We start from the raw sequence: 27,181 nt of genomic DNA on the forward strand, positions 1-27,181 counted from the left end.
CAGCCTCCGGAAACATATTCATAATCATATCACTCACCGCTCCATTAACACACTGAAAGACAACACACTGCTGCATGCCAGATCCCCTGATATCCACCCTTCTGAATCCTCTCTCCCAGGAAAGGACAGAGTCCACTTGGCCAGACTGCGGTGCGGTCACCACCCAGCACTTCTAAGCTACCAGAAGAGGCTGGATGACCGCATTGTGAACAGCTGCCCAGGATGTAACACTTCACCCCATACCATACAACACATAATGGAAGACTGCATTATACACAATCATGCACGCAAACAACACAACATACGCTCTATAAAGGATTTGTGGGAAAACCCAGTTTCGGCTATGGCATTCCTTGGGGAGACGGGACTGCTCGGACAGACAGTCTAGGGAACGACAACAACAACAACAACAACTCTATCCTTCACTCCCTCCCACTCCTCCTTCAGCTTCTTGTACTCCTGCTCCTTTTCCTTTTCATTTAAAGAGTTCACTCTAAGCACCTCACTACCTTTTGTCCCTTTCCTCTTTCTCCATCTTTCCTCCACTCTCAACTTACCTTTCACCAAAAAATTATCTGATATTCCCCCACCCTCTCCCCTTAGCACATGTACATCCTTAACTCTTCCTATCATAATCCTATTTACCACTGCATAATCCATTAACGCTCTATCTACCACCCTTCCATCCACCAAAGGATTACAAAGGCGGAGCATACCGACAGGAGACCTTTTAATCCATATCTAGGTCGGATGTGAAAAAAATCATAATAATAAAATAATGAATAAAAACTATGATAATGAATAACAAATAAAATACATAAATAAATGCATAGGTATAGTTAAATAGTAAACAAACAGGTAAATAGTAAATAATAAGAAATTGACATATAACTAATAATAAATGAAAATCAGACAGACAAAAGATAACAAAACAAAAACAAATAATATAAGATAAATTATAATCATTACAGCATCTTGCTTAGGTATTTATCTAAATGATTCTTAAAGCTTCGAACTGAACTACATTGCACTACCTGTGCAGGAAGTTTATTCCATTCATTAACTACACGGTTGGCAAAGTTGTTTCTACCTACTACCAAATTAAATCTATTTCTGGACAGTTTGAGACCATTGTTTCTTGTCTGATTCTCATTCAATGTGAAAATTTGGTCACTTTTGATGTTGTCAATTCCCTTTAAAATCTTAAAGACCTGTATCAAGTCACCTCTGAGTCTACGCTTTTTTAGGGAAAACAGATTCATGTGTTTTAGTCGATTTTCGTATGATTTTTTTTTATATTTGGAATCAGTTTTGTGGCTCACCGTTGTACTTTTTCCAATCTGTCAATGTCTTTAATGAGATTCGGTGACCATACGGAAACAGCATATTCCAAATGTGAACGAACTAATGATTTATATAGCTTGTTAATGAGTGATGGACTTTTGAAATCAAAAGATCGCGCAATCAGTCCTAGAATCTTATTTGCTTTTTCAGAGGCTGAAATACACTGCTTGGATGATTTTAGGTCATTACTGATAATTACACCGAGATCTTTTTCACTATCCACTTTTGTTAAGGAATTTCCAAATAACTTGTAATTGTCCTTACTGTTATTTTTACCTATGTGCATTACCTTGCATTTACTTGTGTTAAATTTCATTAGCCACTTTTCAGACCATTGCTGTAATTTATCTAAATCTTCTTGAATATCTAATTGGTTTGAGTGATCCTTTGCCACTCTGCACAGTTTTGTATCATCAGCAAATTTGGAAACAGTAGATTTTAGTCCATGGTCTATATCATTTATATATACTATGAATAGAAGTGGCCCAAGAACGGAACCCTGAGGAACTCCACTTGTAACATTTTTCCATCCTCTCCCATGTGTACTTATGCTTGACTTTCTTCTAAAACACTGTATTTGCTATCATGAACTCTCTTTCTAGACACATTTCCACCATCAACTCTCCACTATGATTCTTTCCTGGAACTCCACATTTCCCAACCACTCCATCAATTGGACCATCTCCTACTCTAGCATTAAGGTCTCTCAGTACTATTTCATTGTCATTTCTCCCTAAATCCTCAATGCACTCATTTAAATCTATCCAAAAGGCCTCCCCTTCTACACTCTTCTCACTGCCAGGCCCATATGCACTTACAAAGACCCACATCTCCTTTCCCAGTTTCACCTTCATCCACATTATCCTTGGGGAAACCTCCTTCCACTCCACTACACGTTTACCTATCTCTTCACTCCTGATAACCTCCCACTTACACTCCCAAACTTACACTCACCTTCCTTTTCAACTTGTTTCACTCAAAGCCAACACATCCATCTTTCTTCTCACAAACATACTACCTATCTCTTCCCTTTTACTCTCATCTGTACCACATTCACGCACATTAAAAGACCCAAACCTAAGGGTGCTGGTCGGAAAACTCCCAGACCCTCTTATGCCTTTACTTTTTCGTTTAGGAATGTCCCCTGTGGGGCTACAAGGAGAAGGATGCCTAGTCCCAATCCCCGTCCCTTTCTTCTCACCTCTTACGATCCAAGTGGAAATACTTGGTGGCAGTATTCTTCTCCCCCACCACAGTGTTTATCAATAAGGTAACCAGATTGCCATAATCTGCATACACATGGTATGGAATAGATATCACTTAATATCAATTACATCTTCATTAGAACCAGGATAATAATTAATCCTTGATACAAAACAAAGTCTGGGTTTACATACCTTAATTATATACTCTTTCAGGTACAATATTTCCCCTCTATTAATATCAAATATGCCACAAGGCACACGAATTTGAATCCCCTTGGGAGTAACACAAATAGATGATACTAGATCAGCTGTACCAACGAGAGAGAACCAAAACATTGTTTCTAGGATGGGTTGACAATTAACAAGTTCCACCAACCGATATGTTGACATATATGGTCACTAACATAAATCATACATTATACATCACAAGAAAATAAAGCAAATACACCCTTAAATTTTCATACACTAATTAGAATATAACATAAATCATACAATGTATATGGAAATTAGTTAATTTCTGAACACTTAATTTTCCTTTCTTAGGAATTAGAATAGACATAGAGAATGGAAAACCAAAAAGGGGTGACTATCATATGCAGTATAGTAACACCCCCTTAAAGACAGATTGACTCATGATGAATAGGGGATGCGGGATAGAGCATCAACCAACACATTCTCTTTCCTTTTCACATGCTGAATAACTAAATCATAATCTTGTAACATTAACCACCATTGGGTTCAATGTTGGTTAATATTCATCTTATGCAAAAATACTAAAGGGTTATGATCAGTAAACATGAAAACAGGATATCCAGTTCCTCTCAGATATATATCAAAATAACTTAGGCTAAGGATTAAAGCTAAAGTGTCCTCAACTGTACTATATTTAATTTGGTATGGAAGGAATTTTCTTGAAAAATAACATATAGGATGGTCAATATCCTCTTTTTCCTGAACCAAAACCCCCCTCTGCTCCAGTATCACTTGCATCTACATAAAGTTTGAATGGTTTCTTAAAATCAGGAGTGACAAGTATAGGATCACTTGTTAACATTCTCTTATTTTTTACAAAAGCCTCTTCACAATAAGTATCCCACTTGGAAAGAGTGACCATATACTTATTGAGACTGAACTAAAGGAAGAAATACACATGGGAAGAAATGAAAAGCATAGGAAAGGAAGATTGATGTACAACAAAACAGACTTTGAAAAATTAAAGAAATTCCTTCAGAATGCAAATTGGGAAAAATTCTACATGAAAGAGACAAAATTGGAAGAGAAATGGGATATCTTGATGGATAATTATAATGAAGGAGTGAATAGGTACGTACCAAGACAGAAGCTAGAGTGTACATTATATGTTGGTTCAACAGAAGATGCAGTGAGGCAAAAGATAGAAGAGACAGAGCTTGGAAAAGATGGGGGAAAAAAAAAATGGAAAATGGCAAATATATGAGGTGTCTGGTGGTAAAGGGTCAACATCGCCAAATCAGCAATTTGGAGTTAGCCCCAGAAAATTATTGAGAAATCCATTTTCTATTATTTCCACATACTGGCCAAGCAATATCTTGTGTCAAGATGACTATTGGAAAAGGATCTGTTTTCCTCATCCAAACAAATAATTCTTACTATAGTTAAACTAATTCAAAAGAGAAAGTTGATCTTACCTTCTTCTTGATAATTTAGATGTAAATTTTAGAAAAGGCGGATTTTCGAGAGACCGGTTTTAACTCGGCCGAGTTATACTTACGTCCCTTTCGCCTTTTTAAGTTTATCCGTTATTTTCAATTATGTAATTTTATTCTTTAAAGAGAGGTTTCTCTTTATAGTTGGGAGTGAATGTTCCTCCGAAATTGATTTTCTGTAGTTTCAGTTGACACAAATTCTAAGCGTCCTGACTTGACGAAAACTATTATTTGAGTGAATCCGGTCGCAGGCCACCCGCAATATCTATAATTTTCGCGACCATTGTTTACTTTTCACCGACCAGAATTTTCGGTATTTATTTCAAATGTTTAAATTTTTTCAATAGACTACAAATTATCAGTAGCAATTGATCATTAACATTATTAATTATTCAGATTTTATCCAATAATTTAACCCCTTCCATACGGTGCCGCACACGTAGGCGTCATGGACTTAGATCTCGGTGGCAGCAACCAATGCCAGCCGTACGACGTGTCGTAATAATACTCGCATCATAAAATATAGTCACCGCTTATATCGATCGTTCTCTCTTCACCCGTGAATTTTGATAACCATAGAAAATGCGATTACAAAAGAATTAGAAAGAATGTCATTATGGAGGGGCGACTACAATAAATATAATCAAGACGCCGATATGGCAGCCTCGCGAATACACTCGCTCCCCATGACGCCTACGTGTGCGGCCCCGTATGGAAGGGGTTAAATATACATAATTTATTACTTTAATGAAATTAAACTTCTAGAGTTCAATAAACGAGTTCAATATGACGTCACCTTTTACGTAATTTCTAATATACTCCAGACAAGAGATTGCATTTGTAACAAATGCAATGCAATGCAACGCAACCTTGTGTCCAAATCAATATAAATACAAATGATTCAATAAGATTTAATGCCTCTAATCAATCTTTAATAAAACAATTTCTCACCCTTAGATTAAGGGTAAAGTATCTGAACCACCACCTAAACTCGTGTATCCTCACCCCAGAACCAGGGTGTAGTATTTTACCCAACACCTAATACACAATTTATAATTTATAAATAATCAAGTTTATTTCTCATAAGTTCACGCTGCTTTAATGCAGCCTTTCTTTTTGGTTTGAGATCTCTATTATTTGCAGATGGAGCTTGAGGATTTGTTTGATTTGAGTCGTTTCCAGTATCTACCTCTGAAGGTTGTGATGGGTTTTGACTTCCAAGAGTGATATTTAATTCCATGGGATACAAATTCTTTATTGTATGGAAGGCAATTTCTCCATTATTTTGTTTCACTTTAACAATCCGAACCTTATTGTCATGTCCAATAATTATCTCTAATATTATTCCCATTAACCAAAAAGGTCTGGGTTTATTTGGATGTTTAATCAAAACTACATCTCCTTTCTTTATCTTGTCAGACCATTCTTTCTGGTAAAGATTTTTTGCATGATCCCTTAAACTCAGAAGATAGTCTTCATACCACAATCTTCTAAATTCCTCAAACATCTCATTCTGCTTGCAAAGTGCATTTTCAAGATTTTCCTGATTTTCATCATTAACCCAAATATCAGTTTCATCTTTGAACATCAATGAACCAATGTTGTTAAGTTTGAGGAATGAATTTGGAGTTATAAATTCAAATTCTTCTGAACTGGCTCTATAAGTGAGAGGCCTAGAATTAATGGCATTTTTTATGTTTGAAAGGGCAGTCAGAAACTCAAAATATGTTGATTTAGATCTTCCAATTGCCTTATACAGACAGTTTTTTACTGTTCTGATAAGACGTTCCCAAGCTGCTCCAACCCATGCTGAATATACTGGGATTCTTACATGTTTGATTTTGTTTTTTGAGAGTTCATCCAAAAATTCATTCGACTCGAGAGTTCTCTCTAATATGTCTCCACCTTTCACAAATGATCGGGCATTATCACTGTACAAGTAAGTTGGAATAGTATACCGATTACAAAATCTTTGAAAGGCCAGAATGAAATTCTTAGTTGACATGTCAGGCAACAACTCAAAATGGACAGCCCTGATATTAAGGCAAGTGAAAATCAATATAAAATATTTACTCAAAGCATTAGTATTATCTTTCCTCAAAAACACATGACCTGTATAATCAACTCCCACATGATTGAAAGGTCTGATCAGATTCATGTGCTGCTTAGGCATACTGGTTACTTTAGGGTAATTATAGGCAAGTGCATTATACTTCTGGCAAATTTTGCAGTCCTTAATAGAAGCTTTAACGGAAGATCTACCCTTTGGGATCCAGAATCCTTGGGACCTTAGGAAATTTAAGGTAGTACTGACTCCCATGTGTTGTACCTGAGCATGACAAAATCTGGTAAAAAGTACAGTGAAAAAGTGATCTTTTCCCAAAAGTACAGGATTGTGTACATTATAATCAAAATAAAGTGATTTGGAAATCCTTCCTCGTGATCTCGGGATGCTCTTTTCATCAAGAAACAAGTTTAAATTCAATACTAAGGAAGGCACTTCTGAATTTTTAAAGTTACTTGACTTGAGTGTATCCACTTGTTTAAGGAAGCTAATTTCTTTAGCAAAACTGATTGACTGATTTATCATGATCCAATAATCCAATGCCTTCTCATGAGAGTTTTCACCACTTTTCATACAAATCCACTTGAAGAGATACTCAGTGATTTTCATAACTTTATTATAGTTTGAAAACTTATTAATGTCAAAAATAGGTTTCATTTCAACTTCCTTTCCTTGCATGGTATTGAGAGTATTGATATTTTGATTCATCAGATTAAAACCCACACTCAACAATGGGTATTTAGGCCAGGTATTTAAATCATATTTCATCCAATCTGGTCCCTTGAGCCAAAATTCAAAATTATCGATGAATTTGCTGTAGGTTAAGCCTCTAGTTAAGAGATCAGCTGGATTATTTTCAGTTTTGACATAATTAAAACTAATGGGAATGTTATAATCCCTTTCAAGCTGTTGTAGTTTACTATCCATTTCACCTATTCTATTTTTGACAAACTTAGATTTTAGTTTAGTCTGTCTGGTTATTAACCAGTTGAGCACAACTTGTGCATCAACAGCAATATTAATATAGTTGAATCTTATTTTGGAATAGGCATTCAAAATAGTGGATATGCACTTTAAAGCAAGAATCACTCCAAGTAGCTCCAAGACTGGGATGCTATGTTCTTTTTCCTTGTTAGCAGGAGCCACTTTTGCTTTAGCAAATAAGAGGGAACTACTTTACTGGTACCATAAGCGACAAACCCAAAGCAGTTTTGTGAGCTGTCACTAAAAATATTAAGTCCATATTCTTCATTTTCATTTAATGCCTGCCTATTAAAGGAGACCCGATTGGCTTTCTCAAAACCTGGTTTGATATTATCCCATTCATTTATTATGTCCTCAGGCAATTTTTCATCCCATCCTAATTTGAGTTGCCACACCTTCCTCATCAATAACTTTCCTTTGATACTAATGGGTAAGACTAACCCCAGTGGATCGAACAAACTTGAAGTCTCGGATAACAATTGTCTTTTAGTACTGACAGAGTGAAATTCAACAGGTGCAAGCTGCATCTCATCCATATTAGGATTAAATCTGTATCCAAGAATTTTCTCTGTCTCATTTGAATGTTCAACTAATTTGCCATCCTTTTCTATCAGTTGTCTCAGTTCAAGTGAATTTGAATTCCAAGATCTTAAAATAAAACCACCAAGAGCCATTCTTTCATAGCAAAGCCGATAAAGGTCAGTCATTTCCTTAAAATTACAGTGCATTTGTCAAGTGGAAATTTACTGGCATGTTTCTTCATTACATAATGTAGAATGAAGGGTGACGATGTAAATCCAAATACTAGAGTTCTATATCTATAAGCAATCAATTTATCCCTTTCCCAAAGGAAACAAAAACGGTTCTTATCAAACTCTTGGCTGAGCCTAATTGACAGGAATGCCTGCTTGATGTCACTCAGCAAGATTATATCATTAGTTCTAAAGCAAAATAACAGTTTAAGCAAGGACTCCATTAGATCAACTCCAGTATATGCAGCCTCATTCAAAGAAGGTAGATTCTTATCAGTCTTTAGTGAGCAATTGAAAACTGGTCTAATCTTAGTCGAGACCTGCTCTTCCATCTTAATGACTGGCCTATGTGGAATCCAAGTGTGATTATTCACCTTTTCATCAGAAAAGTCTATTTCAATCTGCTCTATGATTCCATCCTGAAGCTGCTTATCAAAGACCTCTTCATATTTTTCATATAGATTTGACTTTTTAAGATTTTTTGAAACTCTCCCTAAAACTTTTCTGGCAACCTGAAAATTAGAAGGGACCAGTTCTATTTTTTCTGAATACCAAGGAAGCTTAACTTGGTAATGGCCATCTTTAAACTGAATAGCTTCATTAAATCTAGCAATTTGTTCTTGATCCTCTGAACTATAAATTTCATTCTTACTAATTCCAATAGATTCCAAGCTAAAGAGATATTCTATCCCATTTTCAATATCTGAATCATTTAGAATGTTTTCTAGAGGATTAAAATAAGATTTAATTGGATTAAATATCAGATTAACTGAGGTGTCAGGAACTTTAGAAGACTTCTGACATTGATAAATTTGAACTTTATTACTTGCCGTTTTTTTACTAATTTGAGAAGCCTGTTTCCTAGTCAAAAAATGATTGACATTACCAATAGGAATTACTTTATGAGGCAAATGAACATTCTGGAAGGAATTGAAGCAAGTCTACACCTATCAATGCATCCACCTCTATTAATTCATTATCCTGATTTAATCCAAAGGCTTCATCAGCCAATTCAAATCCTTGATCTTTTATATTTTCTAGGGCTTCATTCATACCCGGTACAACAAAACTTATGCTGAGTGAAGGGTCAATAAGAAATGGCATTTGAATTATCTTATTCATTTTAACACCTATTAAGGTTTGCTTAAAGCTCTTAACTTCAGCTCCAATGAATGTTTTTACATTGAAGTCTATCTTATTCAACGAATCTAAATCCGTACAAAGCTCTTTAGCAACTCTTGCTGACATGTAGGACCGCTGACTCCCTGTATCAATTAAACATCTGATCTTCTTACTCTGTTTACCACGAATAAATTCCAAAGTTACAGTAGGGGAAATGTAATCATTTTCAGAATTTTGTTGAGATGTTAAACAAAGATGATTATTACTAGTAGTAGGTCCTTTAAATTCAGGACAAAGGGGTGCTATATGGCCATAAGAATTACAGTGTTTACAACCATATTTTAATTTATTTTGCTTGCCAAAGCATTCATCTTCTTTATGACCAGATCCAGCACAACATGCACAGAGACCTAATTCCTATACTCTCTCTGTCTTATCCTTAAGAGTTGAATATTTTTCACACTGTCCCAAGGAGTGACCTGATGCACTGCACAATTTACAAATAAAGTTTTTAGAGGGAGCAACCTTATTTTGACTTGTCTTGAAAATTTGAAGAGAACTTTTATTTTCTTTGGGTGCATTTTTTGAATTTTCTTTGGCCTTATTGATTTTATCAGATTTAGGCAAAGTAGTTTTACAGGTCTTAATTAGAGTCTTAATAATGTCATTATATGACTCAAAGATTTCAGTCAAGGTAGGATAGTTGTTATATTTATGAACCAGTTCCCTTTTGAATGCTGTAGGCAACTTATTAAAGAGAATATGACTCAATAATAAATTTCCAGGAGAATTTTTCATTGTAAAATCATAGCCATGATTAGACTTTAATTCAAAGATGTATGCTCTAATTTCAATGATGAATGACTTTAATGCAAAAAACTCCTCGTCATATCCTTGAGGAACTGTTGCGCTTAGAATCCTTCGGAAAGTTTCATCCACTATAAAGGGTACATCCAGAAATTCATCTTTCAATAATCTTAGTGCAATATCATAATTTTCATTTATGATAGACAAATGGCTAATGATTTTCAAAGCATAACCCCTAAGATAACTATGTAAATAACTAAGCTTCATTGCCTGGGACATACTCTCCTTATTACCTATGACATTATTAAACTGATTGAGGAAAGAAGAAAAGGTAAATTTATCCTTTTCTGTTCCATCAAAAACGCCGCAAGATAAGGGAGGCGGTTTAGTATCAAAATGGTCTAGCCTATTGAGTGTTTCAACAAATCTATCAGCATCTATAGAGCTTGTAGAGTGATTATTGGATTTATTCCCTGCCATTTTAAATTCCTCAAATTCTGATAGACTTTCATCTATTTCCATATGATAGCCTACTTGCTTATCTACTTCACTAGTAAATGTGTCAAAATTCTTAACATCTACTTCATTTTCCTTTAGAAGATCTAAAATCTGTTCATCTTTAACTTTAATTTCACTTATAACTTGATCAATAATATCTAATTGTTTACTACAGAAATTAACGTTCAATGTCTTTTTACTAAGTGAATCCTTTAATTTATTAAGAATCAGAGTAACTTTTCTTTTAAGTATACCCCTTTCTCATTTCAATTTAACCAATGCAGTCTCAAATCCAGCTTCATCCTTATCCTCATTATCATTATCACTTGTCATGATTAGACTGTATTGATACAAAGTACAAAAAAATATTCAGGTTGTACTAGCCTATACATAAAACAATTCGATTTCACTAAACATACGCCATAATTCAACTAAACCAACCAACCTGGACACAAGGTTTCCACTAAGAACAAATAGGTCGTAGTATACACTAGGCGAACTTGACAAACTCATTTAATTGAACTCTTGAAACTATTATATAAAACAACTCAATTTACTTACGAATATGTGAAGCCTTTTAATAATAATCGGCACAGTGAATCAACAATTACCTTTTTATTATAAACAAATAGGCCCACTTAGAAGGCTCGAATACTGAATCAATTCACGGAGGCTATGGAGAATTAGATTATGCCGAGTCTTGATGTTAATAAATCCTCTCTTTAAATATATTGGAAAAGGATCTGTTTTCCTCATCCAAACAAATAATTCTTACTATAGTTAAACTAATTCAAAAGAGAAAGTTGATCTTACCTTCTTCTTGATAATTTAGATGTAAATTTTAGAAAAGGCGGATTTTCGAGAGACCGGTTTTAACTCGGCCGAGTTATACTTACGTCCCTTTCGCCTTTTTAAGTTTATCCGTTATTTTCAATTATGTAATTTTATTCTTTAAAGAGAGGTTTCTCTTTATAGTTGGGAGTGAATGTTCCTCCGAAATTGATTTTCTGTAGTTTCAGTTGACACAAATTCTAAGCGTCCTGACTTGACGAAAACTATTATTTGAGTGAATCCGGTCGCAGGCCACCCGCAATATCTATAATTTTCGCGACCATTGTTTACTTTTCACCGACCAGAATTTTCGGTATTTATTTCAAATGTTTAAATTTTTTCAATAGACTACAAATTATCAGTAGCAATTGATCATTAACATTATTAATTATTCAGATTTTATCCAATAATTTAAATATACATAATTTATTACTTTAATGAAATTAAACTTCTAGAGTTCAATAAACGAGTTCAATATGACGTCACCTTTTACGTAATTTCTAATATGACACAAGAAAACTTTTTTTAATTTGGTGCACAACAGGCACATGTAACTAAAGCCAGGGTGCAAGGGTCTGGCTTCAAAGATGCCAAGATGTTTGTTGTCAACTCTGACAACAAGGCAGGCTTCAAAATCAAGAATGATTATGGGACTTGTGAGCCCACCTTTGTGAAGCTGCAAAAGGGGAAGCAGAGCGAGTATGATGCTCAAAAGTTTTTCCTACCTGGTGTACCTCTTCAGCAACTGCATAAGAAGCCAATCAAGCTGACTAAAGAGAAGTTTAGAGATGTGATGGATCTAAGTCACTATGTTCACCCATCATTTAAGGATTTCTACGATGATCTTCGTCAGGGACAAGAGTTTTTGTTGGAAGATGACGTCGCCACCACCGGGGAGCAAGAGGACAACCCAGATGACGACATCATCGATTATGATTAACCCCCCCCCCCCAACACTTCTACTGGTGATTACTCTGCACAAATGAGGATGTGTTTGTAGTAATTCTCTGACAATAATCTATGAACCATTTGCATTAGGAACCGAGTGAAATACTGTAAATGTGTGGTATGTTAAAATTGCCAATCTATAAAAACTCATAAAAAAAAATTGTTTTTAGGTTTACAATGAAATGTTTCATAGTGTATTTATGGTGAACAAAGAAGTTTTTAAAAATGTAAAAAAAAAAATTGGGTTTTTCTATTTTCATAACTGTTTTGCATACTAGGGTATGCAAATTTTGGTGTTATGATTTTCTTTTCCAACACAACATTATTGTTTTTTCATTTGTTCATATATGGCTAGGCAAGATGAGTAAAACACATATAAACATGGATGTAATAAGTCAAGAGAAATGTCCAGTATCAATAGTTCAACTTTGAACCCGTTTTACTCAAAATCTGGTATTGGCGATGTTGTCCCTTCACCTCCGGACGCCTCATATATAAACTATAGTGCAAAGAGAGGAAAAAAGGAACTATGAAAAAGACATTATAGAAAAATTCAAAGAGCAGCCCAAACTATTCTATAAATATGTGAATGGTAAACTTAAAAATAAACAGGAAATGGTGAAACTATGCCAAGGAAATATAAAATACACAGAAGATCTTGAAATGGCTGAAGTCATGAATAGTCACTTCAAGTCTGTTTTCACTAGAGAGAAGGGACAGTATTGGGATGAAGGAAATGAAGTGCGATCTCCCCCCCATGAGCGAGATAATAACAAAAGAATTAATGGAACATTTATCAAACCTTGATGTCAGGAAATCGTATGGCCCGTACGGAATTCCAAATTGGATTGTAAAAGAATGGAAAGAAGAACTAATGGACAAAATATATAACATAATAAGTTGCTCACTTAACGAAAAATACCAAAAGACTGGAAAAATGCTAACATTGTACCAATATATAAAGGAGGAAACAAGGAAGAACCAACTAACTATAGATCGGTCTCACTAACAAGCACTATAGCCAAAATTTATGAGAAAGTTATCAAGAATAGATGGGTAAAACATCTGGAAGAAAATAATATAATAAACCCAAGACAATTTGTGTTCAGACAAGGAAGATCATGTACCACAAACTTAATATGTTTTTACTCAAGACTAATAGATATAGTGCAAGAAAGGGATGGATGGGCTGATTGCGCTTTCTTGGACTTACAAAAAGCTTTCGACAAGGTACCACATAAAAAAATATTTAAAAAACGAACATATTGTGGAGAATATTATGACTTCCGACAGATTTCCCATATCTTTTAATATGAAATGTTGATGGTGTAATTTAATCTAGGTGACCGTCCCACCGAGTTAATACTGGGGTACTCTGTGTGAACTTGTATACAACTTTCAGCAACAACAAAACTACATACCTGTGATTGGCAGGGACTCATTGAACCCTGAAAAGTACAATTGCATCACAAAGCATCATGTATTTTTGTGAATAGGTAATCATTTCAATCATTCAGGTTGGTTTGGATATTTCATGTGACTCAATTTGTGACTTACCATGGCCTTGGGGCCACTTGGAGATCTTCTTCGTCTTTGTTCTGGTTAATGACAGTGATGTGTGCAATGAATTCGGGCTTGGCATGGAGGATGAGTATGGGAATGGGGAGAAGGATAAAGGTATGTGTTGAGGGGAGCGGTTCTCTCATAGAATCCCCTCACTTGTTTAACATGCGCTACATCATATATGCACTTCACACCTGATATATATGAGGTCTGTGATTGGGGTAATTTCATGTCACTCCCCAGTCACGAATCACTAACATTTCTGGTCAGTTACATCTCTTGTCTTGAACTTGACTTGTACTCAACTACGTTATAGGGGTGGCAGGGGCCTCCTAGCCCTGAATGCTTAGTGACCTTTGACCTCTCATTGCCAAGGGTCTATGGGAGGTACAACTTCACCTTAACTGAAGTGAAAATGTTGCACAATACATAATATATATAATCCCCATACATGGGAACTATAGATGGCAATGCACCAGAACCAATACTCAAGATGGAGAAGTCACCAAGTGGTAAATAAAAAGATTAATAATGAAAATTATATGTTGGTAACTTGACATTCCTGAGAGGGGTTAGAGTCCCTTATACAATGTTTTATATAATATTTTCACACATATAAACAAAAATGATAGGCCACCTATCTGAATGGAAAAAAGTAAGACTGTATAATTTGTTATGCATGGTTTCATATACTAAGTTTCTAGAATACAAATTTCATACAGCTTATTTCAATCTTAATCCTAATTCTACAGCTATCCATTCACTAAATTAACTGAGGCCATAACCACGGATGTCTATATTAATTTGTAATAATAGTTTATTTACTCTAAAAAATGCCTCTGTTGGGATTTATTCCCGACACATATAGGAGGGATACAAGGCAACCTATTAAACTGGATGGAGGACTTCCTGATTGGTAGGAAGATGAGAGTAGTACTCAGAGAAAAATATTCAGGTTGGAAGGAGGTGATCAGTGGAGTTCTGCAAGGATCTGTATTGGTTCCAATAATGTTTGCTATTTATATGAATGACATGGATGATGATGTGCAATGTTACATGAGCTTCTTTGTAGATGATGCTAAATTGTTAAGGAAAGTAAAAACCGATATGGAAGTGGAGTCAGAAATGGGAAGTGGACTTCAATATTAAGAAGTGTAGCATATTGGAGTTTGGAAAAAGTAAAAATAGAATATCAGGACAGTATAAAATTGGAACTAAGGAGGTAAAGAAAGTGTTATCTGAAAAAGATTTGGGAGTAATTATGTCAAACGACTTGTCCTATAATATATAAATAAACAAAATTGTCAGAGAATCCTATAACTTGCTAAGATCCATAAAAGTGGCATTTACATATTTGGACAAAGAAATTATTAAAAAGATATTAGTCACACTGATAAAGCCTAGACTAGAATATGCGGCAACAATGTGGTGACCCAGTACTTTCAAACTTGTCATATGAGGAGAGACTGGCTAAATTGGAGTTGTGGTAAGTGCCAAACACACTGTACTTTCTGGTAGGAGTTTATTGCGTAGGTCTACACACAAGTATGGCTGGAAACAATCTGTCACCAGCGAATGCTAGGGGCCCAGCCTTGGCATCATGACGCGCTTGTGCCCTACTTCCTGATACATTGGTGCCAGGCGGGAAAAAGATTAGGCAAAACAATAGATACAAACATCTCTAGGTATATACATAAGAATATACAGAAACAAGAGAACAATTACATATAGGCCAGTATCACTAACAAGCACCATAGCCAAAATTTGTGAGAAAATAATAAAGAATAGATGGGTAAAACATCTGGAAGACAATGACATATTAAACCCAAGACAATTCGGATTCAGACAAGGAAGATCATGCTCCACAAACTTAATATGCTTTTACTCAAGACTAATAGACATAGTGCAAGAAAGAAATGGATGGGCTGATTGTGCATTCCTAGACTTGCAAAAAGCCTTTGACAAAGTACCACACAGAAAACTACTAAAAAAACTGGAACACATAGGAGGAATACAAGGAAACCTACTAAAATGGATAGAGGACTTTCTGACTGGTAGAAAGATGAGAGTAGTGCTCAGAGAAAAATATTCAGATTGGAAAGAGGTGATCAGTGGAGTACCGCAAGGATCTGTGCTGGCACCAATAATGTTTGCTATCTATATGAATGACATGGACGAAGACGTGAACTGCTACATGAGCTTCTTTGCCGATGACGCCAAACTGCTAAGGAAAATAGAAACTGATGAGGACTGAAGCACTGCAAGAAGACCCAAATAGGGTATGGAACTGGAGTCAGAAATGGGAAGTGGACTTTAATACTAAGAAGTGTAGCATAATGGAGTTTGGAAAAAGCAAAAACAGAATATCAGGAAAATATACAATTGGAACCAAAGAAGTAAAGAAAGTAGGATCCGAAAAAGATTTGGGAGTAATTATCACGAACGACTTGTCCTATGATATACAGATTAACAAAATTGTCGGGGAGACTTACAACTTGCTAAGATCAATAAAAGTGGCGTTTACATACTTGGACGAAGACATGATGAAAAAAATATTGGTTACATTGATAAGGCCTAGATTAGAGTATGCGGCGACATTGTGGTCTCCCAGTACCAAAAAGAATATAAAGAAAATAGAAAGAATCCAAAGAGCAGCTACAAAAATGGCACCTGCACGTGCAAACCTATCATACGAGGAGAGATTGGCTAAACTGGAGTTACCGACACTGGAGCAAAGAAGAGAGAGTGGTGACCTATTGACCATCTACAGAATCATGAGAGGCACAGAGGTACTCGATAGAGAGAACTTACTTAACTGGGACAAAAGAAACACAAGAGGACATGGAAAGAAAATAAAAAAACATAGCTATAGAAGAGAACTGAAGAAAAACAGTTTTCCTCATAGAGTATTGGACACTTGGAACAAACTGGACAATGAAATAGTATGCGCAAAAACCATTCATGAGTTTAAAAACAAACTAGACACTGCGAGATACAAAGGCGGGACATCACGAGCATTGCTCCCCTTCCCGCAAAATACAACTAGGTAAATACAACTAGGTAAATATAATGAGGAATATGCAAGCAAAATGGTTAAGAGTAACATTATACTAAATACCTTAATGCTATGGCATGTAAAATTGGCATAGACGCATATGCCTGTAGTGTACGCCTAATGACATATATATAATTGGTTATATAATTGTGTATAGGGCACTTATATAATGTAATGACTAAATAGGCATACTTATACAATACATTTACAATAGATATATGTTGATATTAAGTACTCATGTATAATAAAGAAGTGTTACATATACAATAAACGAGATACATATACAATAAATATATACAATAATTAAGTAAGGAAGGGCTTGCCACAGTACTCCCCCCTTGAGAGTGTAGCGTCAAAGAAGAATGGAATTAGTAGTAGTAAAAATCAGATTTATCGTGAAACCTAATGGTCCTGCCTGCACGAGTTGTGTATGGAAGAGTGGAAGTATGAGGGTGGGAGGGAGGGGAAGAGGTGATAGGGTGGCCAAGGTCATTGGCATCAGCTGTGGGTGGTATGGGACTCGGTGGGATGACACTGGAAGTGTCCGAAGTAGGAACAGGAGGAGTGGAAGGTGTTGAAGATATGTTTGTGGTTACATGGAGACGGGTCTTAGGGCGAGGAGAAACAGGGAGGAAAGCTGGTTTCAAACAATCAATGGAAATTGAGGTTTCACCTTGAGGTAGGTTAAGGATGAAGTACAGTACTTAGGTTCACTTCGAATGACATCATAAGGACCAAGTACAGAGCCTCCAATCTCTTACGAATTCTGTCAACTCTTACCCAAACTTTAGAGAAGAGTGAAGGTCATGAGGGAGATAGGGCTGAGGTGGACTGAACACCAAGATGATAAAGGTTATGCAAAGAAGAGACTACGCCATTACGTAAGGGTAATGGAACAAAAGGTTGAGGAGTGTTAGTAGAGGTATCAAATCAGAGGGTAAAGTGAATTTAGAGAGTCTAGGCTTAAAAGTTTCCAGTTCGTCATCTGTTGTCTGACTTTGAGCGATGCCACTTAAGTCAAAAGCATCAAGTGTAACAGCGCACGATGTGCGAGATAAGCAATCAGCGATGACATTGTTGTTGCCACGGATATACTTGACTATGGAAACGTATTCAGAAAGAACAGAGAGTTGTCATTGATGTCTGTCAGTTTCTCCTTTATTGTATATGTAACACTTCTTTATTATACATGAGTACTTAATATCTACATATATTTATTGTAAATGTATTGTATAAGTAAGCCTATGTAGTCATTACATTATATAAGTGCCCTATACATCATTTTATATGTTAATATTAAGTACTCATGTATAATAAAGAAGTGTTACATATACAGTAAAGGAGATACATATACAATAATTAAGTAAGGAAGGGCTTGCCACAGAGTTACTGACTCTGGATCAAAGAAGAGAGACGACCTACTGACCATCTAAAGAATCATGAAGGGCACAGAAATACTCAGTAGAGAGGATTTGTTAAATTGGGACAAGAGAAACACAAGAGGACATGGAAAGAAACGCAAAAAACATAGTTATAGAAGAGATCTGAAGAAGATCAGATTTTCACATAGAGTGGTGGACATTTGGAACAAACTTGATAAAAAAATTGTGTGTGCAAAAACCATACATGAATTTAAGAGCAAACTAGACAATGCGAGATACAAAGGCGGGACACCACGAGTGTAGCTCCCCTTCTCGTAAAATACAACTAGATAAAAATTAGGTAAGTACACAAATTTTACTCCTTTGGACAACAGTATAGTCAATGGCAGGGCAACAGTTGAAAAATTCTTACAAATCCTTCTGTAGTATCCACTCATACCTAAAAATCTTAGCAACTCTCTGCAATTGTTAGGCACGGGGTATTCATTGATACTTTTCACCTTGGCATCAACAGGTTGCACCTTACCTTGACCTACCATATAACCTAAATATTAAACTTGAGCTTTGGCAAAATCACTCTTAACTAAATTTATGGTTAAGTTAGCATCGTTTAACCTCTTAAATATCTCTGCTGGTTCACATTATCTTCCCAATTTTCAGAGTACTTTATTATACCATCAATGTACATTGTACATCCACCTCACCTATTAATACTTCATTTATCAACCTCTGGAAAGTACTACCACTATTCTTCATTCCAAATGGCATCACCTTGTACTGATATAGACCATCCATGGTTGTGAATGCAGATGTCTCCTTAGCTCTCTCTGTTAGACCTATCTGCCAGTATCCCTCCAGCAAGTCAAACTTACTGACAAATTTCGCATTTCCCACAGTCCATACAGTCATCCAATCTGGGTATCAGGTAGGAGTTGCTTTTAGTTATTTGGTTCACCTTCCTAAAGTCTTTGCAAAATCTAAATGACTCACCACCTGGTTTTTGTAGCAACACACATGGTGAACTCCAAGCACTATTACTTTCCTCTATCAAGTTATTTTCCAACATGTACATTAAAACTACACCCAAAGACCTTTATTACACACAGATACTCTCTTCTCTTCCTCCACAACCACCAAATACCAGCCTCCGGAAACATATTCATAATCATATCACTCACCGCTCCATTAACACACTGAAAGACAACACACTGCTGCATGCCAGACCCCCTGATATCCACCCTTCTGAATCTTCTCTCCCACGTAGGGACAGAGTCCACTTGGCCAGACTGCGATGCGGTCACCACCCAGCACTTCTAAGCTACCAGAAGAGGCTGGACGACCGTGTTGTGAACAGCTGCCCAGGATGTAACACTTCACCCCATACCATACAACACATAATGGAAGACTGCATTATACACAATCATGCACGCAAACAACACAACATACACTCTATAAAGGATTTGTGGGAAAACCCAGTTTCGGCTGTGGCCTTCCTTGGGGAGACGGGACTGCTCGGACAGACAGTCTAGGGAACGACAACAACAACAACATGTACTGAACCTCTTTCCTCATAATCTCCCTTCTCTGTGGGTTGACTTGATATGGATATTGTTATATCAGTATAGAATCACCTACATCAACATCATGCTCTATGATGGTACACCTTCTTGGAGTATTCGAGAATAAAGATATAAATTTATTAGTTTCATGGCTAATATCACTCCTTTTTTCAGTGCTTAGTTGATTTAACTTACACTCTATGTTTTCCAACACTATCTAATTTTCCAAGTTTTTTCCTTTACACCTGCTAAATTTTCTCTTCATTATCTGTGTCTTGTTTCACATTGACCATGCCACAACTCAACTCATTAATCTCCTCAGATGTTCTCGTATTCTCCACATCTCTTTCATGGTAAGGTTTGATCATGTTGATGTGACATACTGTAATTGATTTTTCTTACGCCTACCAGGGGTGTTCACAATATAGTTCAGATCTCCAACTCTCCTCTCAATTTTCCAAGGACCACAAGGATCTTGCCTTCAGGGGGTCTCCCTGAATAGGTAACAACACTAGAACTTTATCACCTGGTCTAAATTCTCTCTCCCTTGTCTTTTTGTCATACCAAGTTTTCATGTCTTGTTGTACATCCTTTAGACTCTGCAACAAGTTTTCTTGCTGTAATCAACCTAATTTTGAATTCTGATACATATGTTAATAAATGTGGTTTATTAGTCTTGCCAAGCCACTTTTCTTTCATCATACTCAAAGGACCTCTGACCTCATGACCATACACCAATTCAAATGGACTAAATCCAGTCGATTCTTGCACTGCATTCCTAATTGCAAACAAAGCTAGTGGAATTCCTTCATCCCAGTCCATTCCAAGTTCCTCACAGTACACTCTGAGAATATTCTGAAGGGTTTGGTGGAATCTCTCCAGACTACCCTGGGATTGTGGATGGTATGCATTAGATAACCTTTGTTCAATGTGTAGGCCTTTTGAAGTCTTCTTGAACATGCCTGAAGTAAAGTTACTTCCTTGATCAGATTGGATTACTTCCGGGAGTCCTACCCAAGAAAAATACTTCACCAACTCTCTCACAATAGTCTTGGCATGAATATTCTGGAGTGGAATAGCCTCTGAAAACTAGTGGCAACACACATTGTTAACAAATGTGAATTTCCTTTCCAAGTTCTCGGTAAAGGTCCAAAGCAGTCAATTATAATTCTACTGAATGGTTTACAAAATGCTGGTATGGGCTTTAATGGTGCTCGCTGGACTACCTGGTTTGATTTACCTAATCCTTGACATATATCACAAGTTTTGCAAAATTCTGCAACATCCCTCTTCAAATTTGGCCAATAAAATTAAGTCAACAGTTTCTCAGCCGTTTTCCTGACTCCTAGATGTCCTGCCAGACTAGATTCACGGACATGGCAATCAATGTATGCTTATATTTCTTAAATACCATTATTTGTCGTTTCAACTCCCAATGATCTGATGCGGGTACACTCGTAGGTCTCCATTTCCTCATTAACACATTATCATAAATATAAAATCCGGTAGAACTGTCATCAGACACACCATTTCTACTCACCTCTCCAAAGCATTCCTTCAAAGTGGGATCACCACATTGGGCATTAATAAGTTCCCTCCTGTTAACATTAAAATCAGGAACTATCTCCAACCTCATCTCTATACTTTCATCTTTCACTTGCTTGGATTCCTCGCTCTCATCAAATATATCACCTAGGCCCATGTCCTCGCCACAAGTCTCCATATTTCTCATCATAGATCTGGTTACTACACAAGCTGGATAAATTCTTTGGATACTTCTATCATCTGTGGTCTCTATGTCGCTCTCTTTGATTGCATTCACTCTACTTCCACTTAGAAAATCCTGACTTTCTATGGCTGGAATCTCTCTTCCACTCCCATGGTCATTATGGATATCCTTCTGAAGTTCAATATTTGGAACATCTCCTGTAGAGTGTAAATTGATGGATTTTGGGGACCAAAGTGCATCCAGATTCTCATTTATTATACTCTCAAGGTGTTTAGACACTATTCTTGGTTCTGGGACCACTTTATCTCCAGCCAAATCATTACCCAACAACATCTCTACACCATTTATAGGAAGTTCTTCTTTAACTCTCACTTTCATATTGCCACTAACATAACCAGTATCAATATCTATGTAGTACAATGGGATGTTTAATCTAGCACTCAAACCTCTCACTCTCATTCTACTCTAGTGTCTCTCTGAGGACTATATTTTGGTTTGCTCCAGTATCCCTCAGAATTTTGATTTGTTTCTTAGATCCACCAGGTAAAGAAATTGTCCTCTCGGTAATGAATGGTTGGAAACTCCCAACACTCAGGTCCTTCACTTTAGATTCCACACCTAACTCCCCTGTGGTTCCTTCCACGCCACAGTTAAACCAGCAGATTTGGATACATTTATACACTGATATTGGATGTGACCACTTTCACTGCAGCCATAACACTTCACATGTGACCTCTCCTGCTTATTCACGTAACCAGTGAAATTCTGCTGATGTCTCACAGGACCATTCCAGGGTGGGCTCCTAGGTTTCTTTCTATCTTGCGCTCTTTGAGGATTGTAATGATCTTATTTGGCATCAAAGTAGCCTTCTCTTTTATAATTCTTTTCATAACAGTGTCCTATATTCTTTATTCCACCTTGTTTGTAGTTTAACCCACTCAGCACACATTCTTTGCATCACAGAAGACTCATGGGGAAATGTTCTACTTGAGATGATTATTGACCATACAATGACACAATGGATTCAGGAGAACACTAGGTATAGAAATGAAGACGAACCATCGAGACTAGACCTAATAATCACATCAGAACCTGAAATAGTGGAAAAGATAGAGTACCAGGCACCAATAAGTAAAAGTGACTACATATTGATAGAACTAGAGCTAAATGAGAAAAAATACATGAAAAGAAATGAACAATATAGAAAAGGAAGATTGATGTATGAAAAAACAAATTTTGATCAAATAAGAGAATTCTTTCAAAATGAAAACTGGGAAAGAATACACAAAGAAGATATAACAGTAGAAGAGAAATGGAATATTTTGACAAAATTTATAAAAAAGGAGTGGAAAAGTATGTCCCAAGACAAAAACAAGAAAAAGAATATGTAAAGTGCTGGTACAACAAAAGTTGTAGGGAGTTAAAAGACAAAAGAGACAAAGCTTGGACTAAATGGAAGAAAGACAAAAGACCTGAAAAATGGAAAATATATACTTGTTATAGAAATGAATATGTACAAGCGTGCAGAGAGGAAAAGAGAAAATATGAAAAAGATGTCATAGAAAAATGTAAAGATCAACCAAAATTATTCTACAGATTTGTAAACAACAAACTGAAAAACAAACAAGATTTGGAGAAATTAAGACAAGGAGGAGTTGAATACACGAGGAAATAGAAATGGCGGAAATTATGAACAGGCATTTTAAATCAGTGTTTACAATGGACAATATACAACCGGAAGAGATCGAATGGAAGGAGAAAGTCCCCCCATGAAAGAAATAGAAGTAACAAAGAATGAAATAATGAAACACTTGAGTAATCTTGATGTTAGAAAATCGCATGGACCAGATGAAATAGCAAACTGGATTTTGAAAGAATGCAGAAATGAACTGGCAGACAAAATACATAGCATAATAAACAGTTCCTTGAAAGAAGGAAAAGTTCCAAAACATTGGAAAAAAGCAAATATAGTACATATATATAAAGGAGGAAATAAAGAAGACCCTACCAACTATAGACCAGTCTCTCTAACAAGTACAATAACAAAAATTTGTGAAAGAATTATCAAAAGTAAATGGGTAAAATATTTAGAAAAAAAAACAGCGTGCTAAATCCAAGGCAATTTTGATTCAGACAAGGACGATCATGCATCACTAATTTAATATCTTTCTATTCAAGGCTAATAGATATAATACAAGAAAGAGATGGATGGGCTGATTGTGCATTTCTAGACCTAAAAAAAGCTTTTGACAAAGTACCACATAAGAAGTTGCTTAAGAAATTAGAATCTGAAGGAGGAATACAGGGCAAACTGCTTAAATGGATGGAAGACTTTTTGCAAGAAAGAAAAATGAGAGTAGTGATAATAGACAAACACTCAAAATGGGATGAAGTAATAAGTGGTGTTCCACAAGAAACAGTTCTGGCCCCAATAATGTTTGCTATATATATTAATGATATGGACGTAGAAATTGAAAGTTATATGAGCTTCTTTGCAGATGATGCAAAACTATTAAAAAAAGTGAACACGGAAGAAGATTGTGAGTCACTACAGAGTGATCTAAATAAAGTATGGGAATGGAGTAGGAAGTGGGAGATGGAGTTCAACACTAAAAAGTGTAGTATAATGGAATTTGGAAAAAGCAAAAACAGAATAACAGGAGCATATAAATTGGGAGAAGAAGGAATAAAAAGAGTAGAAAATGAGAAGGACCTGGGAGTCATCGTTATGAATAATATTTCACCTAAGAAACATATAAATAAGATTCTTGGAGAAACATAATTTAATAAGAACAATCAAAGTGACATTTACATACCTGGATGAAGAAAAGGTGAAGAAAATACTAATCACTCTGATAAGACCAAGATTGGAATATGCAGCAATGATGTGGTCACCAAGTACAAAAAAAAATGTATAAAAAAATTGAAAGAATACAAAGAGCAATTACAAAATTAGCACCAACACTCTCAAAACTATCATATAAAGAGAGACTAGCAAAACTTGAACTACAGACACTAGAGCAAAGAAGAGAGGAGATTTGATAACTACAGAATCATGAAAGGCATAGAAATTATTGATAGAGAGAATCTGATAAAATGGGATGATAGAAATACAAGAGGGCACGGAAAGAAAATCAAGAAAGACAGCTATAGAAGAGATCTGAAAAAGAACAGCTTTCCTCACAGAGTAATAGACAGTTGGAACAAGTTAGATGAGAAAGTGGTGTGTGCAAAATCAATACATGAATTTAAAAATAGTTTAGATAAAATGAGATATGGAGACAGGACACCACGAGCATAGCTCCCCTTCCCGTAAAATACAACTAGGTACAACTAGGTAAATACAGAAGAGACCTGAAAAAATAGCTTCCCACATAGAGTGATTGATATCTGGAACAAACTAAATGGAGAAACAGTGAATGCCAGAACTATACACGATTTTAAGAATAAACTGGATGTAGAGAGATTTGAAAATGGGTCACTATGAGCATAGCTCTTGTCCCATAAAATTCAACTAAGTAAATACAGCTAATTGATCAGCTAACCTTGCTGCCTCCATCAAACTCTTAATTTGGTTTCTACAGATTTCATATTTGATATCAGGGTGATTGATATCTGTGAAGTGCTTCAACAAGACCAACTGTCTCATTTCCTCAAAAGTCTCTACTTCCTCTGACTTACACCACCAGTTAAATCTCATGCCACACTCCCTGGCCAATTGAAGATAGGTTTGGTCATTCATTTTCTTTATGCTCCCGAATCTCCTCCTATACAACTCAGGAGCTAATTCTACTGTTTTGAATGTTGCTCCCTTCACAATATCATAATCCAGAGATTCCTCCATAGTCAAACATGCAAAGGCCTCCCTAGTATTTCCTCGAAATTTTGTCTGCACCAACATTGCCCAATCCTCCTTGTCCCATTTTCTGATTGTGGCCATCTTTTCAAATTGGATGAAGAAGTCTTCTGCTTCTTCTGTAAACTCAGGTAATTGATTAACCCTGTCATCTCTTCCTTCTCCACCACTTTTTACTGTCATAGCTCCAACCTCTAATTCTTATAGTCTCACCTCTTTGTCTGCCTGAATCTTTTCTCTCTCTAACTCGTGTTGGAACTTTTTCAGTTGAAATTCCATTTTAAGTTTTTCAAGTAATAACCTCTCACTTGAATGTACTTCCTCTCCAAACTCAGGAGTTTCATCAACTGCCTCGATAAGTCCCCTCTCATCTAGTGTGTCAATTATTTCTTTCTATATATCTCCCTTCATGCTACATTTTAAAGATATGCATGGTTGCTAACTGTCGTAACTTCTCTACTGAGCACTGCTGAAAATTATGTAAATCCAAACTTTGCAGGAATTTCTACCCTCTCTGCAATTCTACTTCACACAACCTAATCTCAGCAGTTTGTGACATACCTTAATTTTCGTTGATGGCTACTAACCATCAGACGGTACTATTAATCACTGGATAGGATATTCAATCCTTGGATGGCAGTTGGCTAAGGTCACAGATCCTGGACAGGCCCCCAATTGTTATGGCTCACGAATCACCTCCAATACCTATAATAGTATTGATAAATATGAGATCAAGGAGGACAATACTTTCCTTAGTGGTACTGCCTCATACCCTAAAGGTGACTGAACAAATTTGATATTTGTCAACTACTGAGGTTAGACAAAGATGTTCATATAAAAATATATATATTTAACCTTAATTTTAGAATACAATGAAATTTCCTCATTCAAATTTGGAATATCAGTATTAATAATTTCTATTAACTCAAAGTAGGTAACATACACATATAAGACATAGAATGAATCCATATAACCACTACATTCATTCAGTAGATCTATACCCTGATCTCCACATTTCTATTTCTTTGTAATTAGAACAAGGATAATAATTAATCCTTGATACAATATGAAGTCTGGGTTTACATACCTTAATTATATGCTCTTTCTGGTATAGTATTTCCACCCTTATACTATCAAATATGCCACAAGGCACATGAATTTGAATCCCCTTTAGAGTAACATAAATAGATGTTACTAAATCGACTGTACCAACGAGAAAGAACCAAAACATTCTTATTGCTCTCTCAAGCTGCATTTGTAAGATCTATGAAAGAATGGTTAATACGTGTTTAGTTTGGTTTTTGGAATCTAAAAATCTGCTATCTAACAGACAGTTTGGATTTAGAAGAAATAAGTGCACTCTAGACCCCTTACTTTTTATCACTCATGAGATTCAGAATGCCTTCGCAATGGAGAACTCCAGCATTGGTGTGTTTTTTGACTTGAAAAATGCCTACGATACTACCTGGCGGGGAGGCATTCTGAAGCAAGTTGCAGAGTGGGGTATCGGGGGTAATATGTTCAATTGTTTAAAGGACTTCTTATCTGACCGTTATCTAAAAGTCCGAGTGGGCTCTTCTTTCTCTTGTGCATATCTCCAAGAGGAAGGGATTCCCCAAGGAAGTGTTCTGAGTCCTACACTCTTCAGCATAGCCATTAATAGTTTGTTAGAACAAGTTCCCACAGGAGTTCATGGATTAGCTTATGCTGATGACTTCGCTATTGTGTGCAGCAAATCGACAACATTAGAAACGGGCCAAAAGATTCAAGAGGTTATTAACTTAGCAACAGCATGG

At 36.1% G+C, this 27,181-nt stretch overlaps 2 protein-coding genes across 3 annotated transcripts in view; one reads left to right on the forward strand and one right to left on the reverse strand.

The window, feature by feature from the left end:
• The window catches only part of LOC143023841 (peroxidase-like), a 724,944-nt gene that overhangs the window by 473,850 nt on the left and 223,913 nt on the right, over positions 1-27,181 (forward strand). The gene's annotated exons all lie outside the window — the stretch shown is intronic.
• Positions 5,267-6,669, reverse strand: LOC143023849 (uncharacterized). The gene has a single exon (XM_076182495.1). The coding sequence runs from the start codon at positions 6,552-6,554 to the stop codon at positions 5,292-5,294; it is 1,263 nt and encodes a 420-aa protein (XP_076038610.1). The 5' UTR covers positions 6,555-6,669; the 3' UTR covers positions 5,267-5,291.

This window comes from Oratosquilla oratoria, chromosome 3 (genome assembly GCF_046742065.1).
Source record: "Oratosquilla oratoria isolate Oo_2021 chromosome 3, ASM4674206v1, whole genome shotgun sequence".
NCBI classification, from domain to species: Eukaryota; Metazoa; Arthropoda; class Malacostraca; order Stomatopoda; family Squillidae; genus Oratosquilla; species Oratosquilla oratoria.

Coding starts and splice junctions, on each gene's coding strand:
- LOC143023849 (XM_076182495.1), bottom strand. CDS start 6,554: ATGGGAGTCAGTACTACCTTAAATTTCCTAAGGTCCCAAGGATTCTGG.